Here is an 11,529-nt window from a genome sequence, read left to right as displayed (position 1 = left end):
CGAGCGGGAGCCGCCGAGGCCACCACCGGGTCTCCAGCGCCGCCGCCGCCTCCGCGCCGCACCTCCCCACCGCGAGCCGGCCGCCCGCGCCCCTGCCTGCTGGCGGCGGGCGTGAGCGCCGTGGCCAGCCCTTGGCCGGCCGGTGGGCTGCCGGCACCATGGCCGCACCCGAGCCTTTGCGGCCGCGTCTGTGCCGCCTGGTGCGCGGCGAACACGGCTACGGCTTCCACCTGCACGGCGAGAAGGGCCGCCGCGGGCAGTTCATTCGGCGCGTGGAGCCCGGTTCCCCGGCGGAGGCGGCCGCGCTGCGCGCCGGAGATCGGCTGGTCGAGGTCAACGGCGTCAACGTGGAGGGTGAGACGCACCACCAGGTGGGTGCCTGTGCTCCACCCCCGGCCCACCGCTCCGCCACCCCCCACCGCCCCCATCCCCGGAGCGCGTCCGTGCCCCGCGCGCGCGCGCGGAGGGCGCCAATAGCCACCGAGCTCGGGGCTGTCTGCGCCCAGGCCTCAGCTCCCTTCTCCGGGCCAGGAGGGGGTCGCACAAGGGCCTGCGGTGGGCTCCCGTGGAGAGGTGGGGGACGTGGCCGCTGAGGCAGAGGCAACCGGCCTCCTTCCTAGTCTCCTCCAGCCCGGGTCGGTCATGCACGGAGCGAGGCGGTGGGGGGTGGAATCCTGGCAGGGAGGGGCCCGCATTGCGGCTCCTCCGTGTCTCAGCCCTCGCTCTTAAGTCTTGTTCCGGCCTCAGCGCAATGTGTGGAGGAGTTGGCCCCTCAGGGGTCTCCCTGTGCCTGGAGATCCGGGTGCTTTTCTATCAGCGTGTACACATGTGCGTGTGTACACAACTGGGTATATCTCTGAATGTACAGGTCCCTCTTGGGGTCCCTCGTGTGTGTACCTGCAGGGGATGTCACAGGGAGGGCACACCTGTGTGTGCCTGCATCAGTTGAGTGAGTGTGTGTGCTGGACTGTATGCACATGAGTATACAGGTCTGCACCCCTAGATATATGTGTGTGCATACAGATCTGCATGCCTGGACGTCTGTGAACTGGGGGATATGTGTGTGTGTGTGTGTGTGTGTGTGTGTGTGTGTGTGTGTACCCTCCTGTGTGTGGCCGTGTATATATGTGTCCTGGCCTCTGTGTCTGTTGGCTATGTGTAGTCGTCAGTGTGTCTGCAGCCAGTGTACTAGTGTGTGTCCTGGCTGATGGTGTCTGGGTCCTGGTGGGAGTCACCGCTGTGGCAGCACATTCTTCTCCAAAGAGGCTGCTGGATGGCCTGGCAGGGGTCACTGATCGCAGCCCCCTGCCCCTTGCAGCTGAAGATAAAGGCCAGAGGGAGGTTCTCTGCAGGTTCTGACCCCTGGGGGGTGTCCGTCTCCCACTGACCAGGGAGTCACCTGGCTTGGGTGCAGTCTTCCTCCACTCCTTCTACTCAGGCTCCTCTGTGTCCCCCCAACACCTGTCTGTGTGGCCAGGCCTGGGCCTAGAGATTAGTAAATTGGCTGGGCTGGGAGCTGAACTCTCACTTCTACCCTTGGAGATTTTGTCTGTCCATCTGTCTGCCGTCCTTCTGTCTTTTACCCAGAGTGTCAGCTGGATAGGCTGTTTGCTGGAGGGTGGGGGTCAAGGCCAGAGAGCTTGGATTGACAGGCCATAGGGAGGGCCTGGTAGAGCTGGCACCTGGCCTCTGTTTAACAGTTGCTGCCACCCTTGCCCCTAGAGCAATGCTTATCCCAGGCCTCCCGGGGTGCTGTTCTTTAAGAACTTCACACAGGACCACTTGAGACCTTCCCACTGTCTTGGGAGGGAGAAGGTACAGTTACGGCTCCCATTTTACAGATGAGGAAGCTGATGTTTGGGGATACTGGGTGACTCGTCTGGGTCCCACAGTCAGGAAGCATGAGGGTCCTGGAGTCCTCCTGTGACTCTGTGGCTCATGGGGAAAGACAGGTACAGAGGAGGGCTGGGGCAAAGATGGGCCTGGTTCAGACCCTCCTATCTTTTGAGAACATCTACTGAGCAGCTGGTGGGGGCCCTGTCTGTCCTTTCCCAGGCTTTGGGGTAGGGGTGGGGTATTGCCCTTCCTTCCCCAATGCCCAGTGGGCACTGCCCCTCCTGCGGGCACACACTAGCATGTATGCGCCGTCACCATGCACATGCTTTAGATACTTCACAGACACCTGTGTAACCACACCTGTCCCACAGGTGGACCTGCCCCTCCCCACCTCTCCCTGCTGTGTCTGAATCCTGCTTTCCGGGTTGTGGGTAGGTACCTGAGGAGGTGCCTTGCCACAGGAACCCAGGTGTTCTCTCCGCAGGTCCAGTAGGAATAGGTCCATTGTCATGATCTGGAAGAGAATGGAAGGCCTAGAGGCAGGGGTTTAGACCACTATGTTCCACCACTGGAAAAGACAGAAAAAGGCACAAACACACTGAAACTGGGATCCAGGGAGACAGTTCTCTCCTTCAAACCCAGACCTAGAGACACCCTGAAACAGAAGGCTGCAGGGTGCAGGCCACACACATGCATACACGCATACTGAAAACCTGAAGCTCAGCCGAGCACCGTCTTTGTCACTTCCTGGGCCGAGGTGAGGCCCTGTGAGGCCCCCACAGCCCTTGCAGCCTGGGCACTTGTGTCCGGAGCCCCAGGAGAAGAGGGAGGGAGCTGTTGGAGTGGGGGTGGGGGGCGGAGCCAGCGGGCCTCTCGATCCAGCCGCCCACCCCTGCCCCTGGTAGGCTCGCAGCCTGCCCACAGCCCTAGGCCAGCCCTGGGTGGTGCCGCTGCCCATGTGCTGCCTGCTGCCTGGAGTGCTGGCCGTGACCTCCCACCACTCACCTGTCCCAGGTGGTGCAGAGGATCAAGGCCGTGGAGGGGCAGACTCGGCTGCTGGTGGTGGACAAGGAGACTGACGAAGAGCTCCGCCGGCGGCAACTGACCTGCACCGAGGAGATGGCCCAGCGAGGGCTGCCGCCTGCCCACGACCCCTGGGAGCCAAAGCCGGACTGGGCACGAGGGGGCAGCCTCAGCTCTGAGGTCGCCCAGAAGGTATGGTGGGCTCTGCCCACAGGGACCACCTGGGCTCTCCCAGAACCACCTTCTTGTCCTCCTGACAGCAGTCTCTGCCTCTGGTCACCTCCAGAAGTATCTGTCTCCGTCTCTGCTGCCCCTCTGGGCCCCTTCTCTGCCCCTGGTGAAAACCCTCTTGGCTACCTGGAGCCACTCATTCTGCCCTCAGCCTGTGCTCTAAATCAGGTAGTGTCAGGGCAACCTGGCCCTGGTCCACAGCCCCCGTCTCTGGCCCTCTTCCCCAGGACGCTCCTCAGAGCCACTTGTCCTAGGAAGGGTCATTCTGACAAGCCACCCCCTCCCTGGCCTAGGGGCTGAGGAACCTGGGGAGGGGCTGCTGGGATGTTCCGGGACTGAGCGTGCTCAGCTCTGTGCCTGTGTTGGGTGTCTGTCTGTCCGTCTGTCTGAGGAGCCTGCTTGTGCTCTGAAGGCCTCAGAGGGACTGACCCTCCTCCGTGGTGGCAGCTGAGGAGACTCTCTAAGCTGGGTCCTCAGCTCTGGGGTCTGCAGGGGTTGGGGCACCTCCCCTTTCTCCCTGCTGCCCCCTCCAGACAGGAAGAGCTAACTGGGGAAGAGCTGGGGAAGGAGGAGGTGGTGGTGGTGGGGAGTCTAGTTCTGTCTCTTTCTAGGTAGCAGGGGCTGGGCAGTGGCCCTATTGGGGCAGCACCTGGATGCCAGGAGGAAGAGCCTGCTTGTCCTGCCCTCCTGGAAGCCCCATGCCCTTACTACCTTCTGTCTTTTGTGCCCCTACTACCTTCTTCATTTTTTTTTTAAAGAGAAAAATCCCTTAAAGGAAGATTCAAGCCGAGGGGCTCCCCAGAACCCACTTTGAGAACCACTGGCCTGGGGCTGGTGGAGGTGTGAGATCTGACATTTCTGGGTGTGCAGGGGACCCTGACACCTGCCCTGTCCCTGATGTCTCCCAGGCGAGCTGGCCATGCCTGTGACCTGGATCCTGTGGGGCCTTGTGTTTCTCCTGGAGGGGATGGCATTCCTGGTGGGGAGGCAGCCTGGGCACAGGCATGAGCATGAACCCCTGCCCCACTTTTTTGTTCTTTGTGGCTCTAGGGCAGGCTGGGGGGTGATCGTTAGGGCCACAGTGCCAAGTCCTGGAGTCTGGACTTTGCCCCAGGGCCACTGAAGGCCAGAGTAGGGGGTGTTAGGGTCAGATTTGTGATTTCAGGGGAGCCCTGGGATGGTGCACTGGCTGACCACCCCCCCAGACTGAGAGCTGGAGTCTCCCTCCTTCCCAGGGCATCTCACCCCCAGGAGGAAGCGCCCCTCCCCCTAGGCGTTTGTCCATTGATTTAGACACAAATGGCTGAGTTCACCTTCCTGTGGAAAACTCTGCCCTCAGGCCTTATCTGGAGGGTGGGGAGGCACCTTGTCCTTGGGTGGGACCTTCTCCCTCCACTATTTCAGGCTCTGGGGGCTGCAGGAAGCCCTAGGAGGGGTCTTCCGCTGGTGTAATTTTTTTTAATTTATTTTTATTCAACTTATTTTATTTTTGGCTGTGTTGGGTCTTCATTGCTGCGCGTGGGCTTTCTCTAGTTGTGGCGGGTGGGGGCTGCTCTTTGTTTCAGTGTGAGGACTTCTCATTGGGGTGGCTTCTCTTGTTGCGGAGCACGGGCTCTAGGTGTGCGGGCTTCAGTAGTTGTGGCTCGCGGGCTCTAGAGTGCAGGCTCAGTAGTTGTGGCGCATGGGCTCAGTAGTTGTGGCTCTCTGGCTTTAGAGCGCAGGCTCAGTAGTTGTGGCGCACAGGCTTAGTTGCTCCGTGGCATGTGGGATCTTCCCAGACCAGGGCTCGAACCTGTGTCCCCTGCATTGGCAGGAGGATTCTTAACCACTGTGCCACCAGGGAAGCCTGCTGCTGGTGTAATTTTAGAGGAAAAGAGTGGGGCCCGTCTGGCAGGTCCCTCCGTGGTTGGAGCTGGCAGGGGGACAGGGACCCCATAAGGTCAGGGGAGTCCCTGAGGGCACGGTCTCTCTTTTCCCTCCCAGCCAGAGACCCGGTATTTAATCGGCTGAGCTCAGAGCATGGGAAGGAAGAGCTGGACCTCCGCTGACCTCCACAAACCAGGCTTAGCTTCCGCCCATCACAGGCTGTGAGGGAGCCTGGGTGAACGATGCTTATATACAGGGCTATGCCCTGATAGGGCCTCAACAGCAGTGGGTCAGGAGAACTGGGGAGAGATGTGTGTTGTTTGCTTCATGGTGGGGGATGAAGGGGCTCACCCTCCATGCCCTGTGCGGGGAAGGGCTGAGGTGGGAGTCCAGGCCCCAAGGGCCCTTCTGGCTCTCTCAGCCTCAGTGTCCTCCTGTCCTGGGCAGGGAGGAGGGGGTGGGCAGGGGAGGACACTGATGTGGCTGGCCCCTCCCTTCCGGGGGCTGTCAGGGCTGTCAGTGGTGACTCAGCCCCGTTCAGACTGGGCTGGGGTGGCCGCAGCTGCAGTGCAGCTGATCGTGACAGTGATGATGGGGGACCGCCCCGAACAGCGACGGGGCAGCCAGCGGTGCCAGGGCTGCAGGGGTGTGATAGACCCCAGGCCCTCCTCCCCCTCACAGCCAGCCCATGCCTCCACCTCCAGTTCTGGAGGCCTTTGGGGGCTGAGAGTGAGTGAGGTGACAGAGTCCTGCAGAGGGTGACCGCCTGGTACAGGACGTGGTGCCTACAAGAGGGCTTTTGGGGCTCCCTGGTTCCTGCTCCCCATCCCCCCGTGAGCTGCAGCAGGACTTATGTTCTGAGGTCAGGGTCCCCTCCTTTGCCTCCTTGTCTCCCCAGCCCTGGGCCCTGGGAGCAGGGCAGGGCCTCCCAGCAGTTTCCTTCCTTCCTTTCTTGGGACGGAAACCTGGCCGGTGGGGGACACCCGGCTGGAGCCTGAGAAGGGGAGGGGGGCTCAGCCACCACCCTGCTCCTCAAAGTGACTCAGCCCTATGTCCCCACCCGTCCCTGGGGAGCCTGGGCCACAGTGGGAGGTGGATAAATGGGGTGGCAGCCTGGGCTGGCTGGAGAGCTCAGGCCACTCCAGCTGGACGCTCGCCGCTTGCCGCTTCTGTCCCGCCTCCTATGGCCCGCTCTGGGAGTGCCACACCACCCTCCCCGGCCCCAGGAGCCCTTCCACGGAGCCCATCCCGGAGGCTTGTGCAGGTCAGGTGGGGTGGGGGCAGGGTGGGCAATGAGGAAACCGGCAGCCAGCTTAGTCTCTGTCCCCCAGGATTGGGAGAGGGGACGCTGGGGACCCTGGTGACCCTGGTGTGAGCAGGCTGGACCCTGAGCAACAATGGGGGCCTTTTTCTGCCAGGGCTGGTGAGTCACCATCTGGGGGGTGGTACAGCCTGGCTCCAGGGGTACCCCCATGCCAGCCTCTTTGTCTGGTTAGAGGCATGTCCAGGAGACTAGGGCTTGTCCAGCTCTGTGGCTGCCTGGTAGGGAATCGGGGCTTGGAAGCCTGTGGAAGCCTGAGGGCCTAGCTGGGAGGCAACAGGAAGTGCTCTGAGCCAGGGCAGGAGCGAGGAATGTGAGCAATGCGGCCAGGCCCAGCCTGCACCCCCTCCTGACCTACTATGGTGCTGGGCCTCCCTGCGGGCCTTCCCCCTGGGTCGCCTCGCTGCCAGCCTTGTCTCCCCACCGTCCCCCATTGCAGCCCCTCAGTCTGAGGGGTCTAGTGCCAAGTTTGGCGCTCCTTAGACCCTGATCGTAAAGAGAGGGACTTAGGTCAGATGTTACGAGAAACCTCTTGGCTGTGCGGTGAGAGGCAGCCGTGCTGGGTTGAGGCAGGGAGATGACCAGTACGGTCTCGAACCAGAAGTGACTGCATTCAGCCTGGCTTCATGGCCCCAGGTGTCCCCCGCGACAGTCCTGCTTCCCACCTGGGGGCCTTGAGAGACCACTTCCTGGAACCATTGTGGAGGGCGTGGGAAGAGGCCACAGGGCCCGGTGCTGAGGGCCGTCCTTTCACACGATGGGTCACCGCACGGGTCCATGAAGCCTGTTTGCGAGCGTACGTTTGGATGTCTGGTCTCTGTGACCATGTGATGCCCCGCTGCCACCCGGGCCCAATTCCACCACCAGGTGTGCTCATGTCACACTTCCACGGCCACACATGGCCCCGGCCAGCCTTGGGACCTGTGCTCTGACAGCCTGAACCTGAGAGGCACGTCAGAGCTGCACACCTGTACTTCCAGGTGTGTCTGGAGAGGGGCTGAGTCTATAAGTGAGCTCCTGGAGCACCCAGGGGTCTCACAGCCCCAAGTTCAGCCCAGGATGCCTGGCTGAGCCCCTGGGGGACTGAGGAGCAGCAGCCCAGTCCCTGGAATTCCTGGGGTTATGGGGCAGATGGTGGCCTGCAGGGGGGTTCCAAGGGGGCAGGCTTTGGGGGGTCGGGGAAGGGGTCATGGAGAAGGGGCACAGGCTGGACCGGAAGAAGGTGTTCCCCAGGGGTGGGAGGGCCTAGAGACTGAGGTAAGGCACCACCCTGTGAGGAGAGACACGCTTGGTCCCACAGCTGGGTGGCCACAGTCCGATTTGGGGTTTGGGGGTGAGCTCGAAGGCCTGGAGGCTGGCCCTCCCTCAGTACAGCCCCCAGCTTGGCCCAGGGTCACTGGCCACACACAGGGAGGTAGAGGGACAGGAAAAGGCCCTGGTGAGCACCCCCACCCTGCATAGTCTCATCTGCACGCACACTTGAGCCCCAAGCGCCCAGGAAACCTGAGCTGCTGGCCGCCCGCTCCCTCCGGCCACCGCCATGTTCAACTGAGCACCGGTGGCCGCTGGCCACTCAGCGCTGTGGTCACTACCTCAGGCCCCGGCTGGGTGGGGGCCCTGGGGTCTGGCCTCTGCCTGCACGGCCCTCCCGCACCCCCAGCCCAGAACCTACTGCAGGATGCCAGAGGTAAATGGAGGCAGAGCCCTGGGGTATTGGTGGGGGGACCCTCAGGGCACCGTGAGCCTTCCATGGAGGGCAGGGAAGATGGGAGGCAGGCCCCATCCTCGGGCCCTCACTCTGCTCCCTCACTGGGGCTCCTGCCCAGGCTCCAGCCGGTGCCTCCCAAGCCTCTGGGCCCTGTGGGGGCGGGGGCGGCTCCAGCTTGATCTGGAATGTGAAAGCAAACACAGCCGCACTGCCATCAGCCCTAGGGAGACCTTTGGGAGCATAAACAAAACAGCCGGTCCTACGGCCCTACCCTGCCAGCCCCACACTCCGGATGGGGGTTGGGTAGAGGACAGGCGGGGCCCACAGCCTTCCTGGACACTGTGACGAGTGGCAGCTCATCGCACTTGTCTCTCCTAGGCCCCTGGTCTGTGCACAGCCCTAGCCTTGAGCCCATTGATTCTCCCAACACCCCTGTAAGGCCCCTGACCCTATCACAGGTCCTAAGGCTTTGTTCAGGATCCGGAAGCTGGATCATCACAGGCAGCCTAAGCATCGCCCCCCCAGCCCCCCCGCCAACCCCGTGTTGGTCTCTGAGACCTGGGGATGCTGTCAGGTGGGGGCATGATGCTGAGTGTGGGGCTGGGCCTCCCTCCCACCACCTCCACTCCTGCCTTTGCTCACTGGGGACGGGACTGGAGGCCTCAGGGGTGGGGTCAGCGCCTCTAGGGTGGGAGGTCAGAGCTGGAGCCTCATCCTGCATCCCTGTGCCTGCAGGATGTCAATGGGCCCCTGAGGGAGCTGCGCCCGAGGCTCTGCCACCTGCAAAAAGGCCCCCAGGGCTACGGGTTTAACCTGCACAGTGACAAGTCCCGGCCTGGACAGTATATCCGCTCGGTGGACCCAGGCTCTCCTGCTGCCCACTCTGGCCTCCGTGCCCAGGACCGACTCATAGAGGTACCCGCCCTGTGTGTATATGTCTGCTCCTGTGTCCTTTCTGTTTGTGACTGGGCCCGTGTCCCCTGTGTGTGTCCGTATGTTTGTCTATGCCTGTGCCCTTCCGTGTGTGTGTGTGTGTGTGTGTGTGTGTGTGTGTGTGTGTGTGTGTTTGTGTTTGTGTCTGGGCCCTGGGTCCTCACTGGGAGGAGGGAGATGCTGGGAACCTGAGCTGGTGCTCCTCTTGCTGCCGTGGCTGGTGACAGTGTTGATGAATATTTGATGCCACACCTGGCCAAGTGGCTTGGGGGGCTGCTGGGGACCTGCCCTCAGGCAGCACTGATCCCATGCTGGCGGTGGCAGGTGAACGGGCAGAATGTGGAGGGGCTGCGCCACGCGGAGGTGGTTGCCAGCATCAAGGCACGGGAGGACGAGGCCCGGCTGCTTGTGGTGGACCCCGAAACAGATGAGCACTTCAAGCGGCTGCGGGTCACACCCACCGAGGAGCATGTGGAAGGTGGGCGGCTGCCCTGGGGCCCAGTGCTGGGGTAAAGCATTGGGGGCTGAGTGGCCAGTGACACACTGTCCCCACAGGTCCATTGCCATCACCAGTCACCAACGGGACCAGCTCGGCCCAGGTGAGAGGGTGGGAGTGGACAGGGTGAGCCCAGGAGACCACAGGGGCACCTTTGGGGGTCCCCAGACCTGACAGAGCCCCTCCAAGATTTCTGTCCTTGTGTAGCATGGTTGTGAGATCGAGCTTGGCCCTGTCACTCCCAGCCATGATGCCCCTTGGATCCGTCTTGGGTCAGCCATACCCCAGCGCCATAGGGCACTCAGGCACCTCCAGGGTGTAGTAGAGGCTCAGTGGCCACTGCCAAATAGAGGAATAAAGGCAGCTCTGGCGTGTGCACGCGTGTCTGCATGTGTGCGTGTAAGCCTGTGTGTGCACAGCGGCTCCTGGGTGGGGTCCCTAAAGCCAAGCCTTACCCTTGGTTTCCCAGCTCAATGGTGGCTCCGTGTGCTCGTCCCGAAGTGACCTGCCTGGCTTAGACAAGGACACTGAGGTAGCGGGTGCCTATCCACCTCTACTGCTGTTCACACACTGGGGGGCCTGAGGCCTTGGGGGCGGGCATCTGTGGAGCTGTCAGCCTGAGCTGTGAGGCCACCGCCTCTAGGAAGCCCTCCTGGGCCTGCCACCAGGTGGCCTCTGGTGTGAACTCCCTGGGAAAGGCCACCTGTCTGGGGGCCTGGGTCCAGGGCTCACTCTGGCCACCCACCCACCATGTCTGCCCCTAGGATGGCAGCACCTGGAAGCGCGACCCTTTTCAGGAGAGCGGCCTCCACCTGAGCCCCACTGCAGCCGAGGCCAAGGAGAAGGTGAGAGCCACCAGGGTCAACAAGCGGGCACCGCAGATGGACTGGAACCGGAAGCGAGAGATCTTCAGCAACTTCTGAGCCCTCCCTGCCTGTTTCCTGCCGGGCTCCTCCTGCATGGACCTTGGGCCTTGCCCCTCGGGCCTGCCCAGAGCTCCCCTCAGTGGACTGGAGGGGGCATCCTTACCCCCCAAGCCGTGGTGGTCCCACCACCACCCAAGAACCAACCTGTGCCCCAGTGAGACCCCATCCTGCCCCCCACCCACTGGGTGCTAGGGGAGTGTGGCAGCAAGATGGGGAGAGAGAGCCCCTGAGATGTGAGATACCCAGAGAGACAGTGATGGGATGTGGGGAGAGGGAGAGGAGGGAGACGGGGGAGAGGGGGAGAGGGGGAGAGGCAGTGGTGACCCGTGCGGCCTGGCCCTTGCTGCTCTGCCTGGGCCTGCTGACTTAAAGGAATTTGTGTTTTTGCTTTTTTTCCAGAAAGAGCTCTAGCTCCACACATGTTTCCACTTAATACCAGAGCCCTGCCCCCACCCCCCTCAGGACGTGCTCTCTAAATAATTGCAATAAAACAAACCTTTCTCTGCAAACCATTTTCTCCCCACCCCCTCAGCAGCAGCCATCCCAAGCAGGAGTGCCAGGGACGTCCAGGGACAGAGTTGGGGGGCTTGTAGGCCGTGTTCATTCAGGCTTTGGGGGGTGCTGGGGATGCCAGATGTGGCTGTGAGAGCTGCCCCTCTGCCCTGTCCCTGCCCTCCCTTGGGCGGGGGGTCTGGGGTACAGGGCCTGGGCTCTTTGAGGGGCCTGAGGATGGAGGCCCTGTGCCCCTGAGGAGGGCAGACTCTGGATAGGCCCCTTGTCCCTGCACAGCAGCCCCCAGGCCCTTGGGGTGTGACTGTGTGAGAGCCTGTCCCCAGGAAGGACCCCAGGCTCCGGGCTTGGCTCCTGCTAGGAGCCTCCCCCAGAGGAAACCCCACCGACTCTGCCTTTCCCCTGCCCAGAAGTTGACCGACCGACATCGCTGTCTGCCCCATAAGCCATAGCACATGCGCGCCTTCAGAATAAACAGGCCTTCCTTGGACCCTGGCTGTCTCTGTCCTTCCTGAGCCTTCATTTTGGGGGTTGGAGGGGGTCATGGTCTGGGCAGGGAGGTGGCAGCCTGCAGCTCCCCAAGTCTCAGCTGCTGGAAACAGTCCCATTCCTAAGCCTCCCCTCCCCAAATCCATCCGCTAGCCCCTCTCAGCTCCGGCTCCCTCTTGCTTATCTCTCC

General features: G+C 62.3%; 1 protein-coding gene across 5 annotated transcripts; it reads left to right on the top strand.

The window, feature by feature from the left end:
- On the top strand, positions 1–10,337 carry NHERF2 (NHERF family PDZ scaffold protein 2). 5 transcript variants are annotated; one of them, XM_065892302.1, is made up of 8 exons: positions 1–75; positions 129–371; positions 2,851–3,051; positions 8,721–8,900; positions 9,243–9,396; positions 9,474–9,517; positions 9,884–9,946; positions 10,179–10,337. In XM_065892302.1, exons 2-8 carry the CDS (start codon positions 159–161, stop codon positions 10,335–10,337), a joined length of 1,014 nt encoding a protein of 337 aa, XP_065748374.1. In that variant the 5' UTR covers positions 1–75; positions 129–158. The 5 variants fall into 5 exon arrangements, with proteins under 5 accessions (XP_065748374.1, XP_065748370.1, XP_065748372.1 ...); XM_065892298.1 differs by lacking the exon at positions 1–75 and having other exon boundaries at positions 159–371; positions 10,212–10,337; XM_065892300.1 differs by lacking the exons at positions 1–75; positions 129–371; positions 2,851–3,051 and adding an exon at positions 6,140–6,214.
- Positions 10,338–11,529: the final 1,192 nt, after the last annotated feature.

The sequence above is a fragment of the Phocoena phocoena genome, chromosome 15 (assembly GCF_963924675.1).
Source record: "Phocoena phocoena chromosome 15, mPhoPho1.1, whole genome shotgun sequence".
In the NCBI taxonomy this organism is placed as follows: Eukaryota; Metazoa; Chordata; class Mammalia; order Artiodactyla; family Phocoenidae; genus Phocoena; species Phocoena phocoena.
This window is presented reverse-complemented; position numbering and strand designations above follow the sequence as displayed.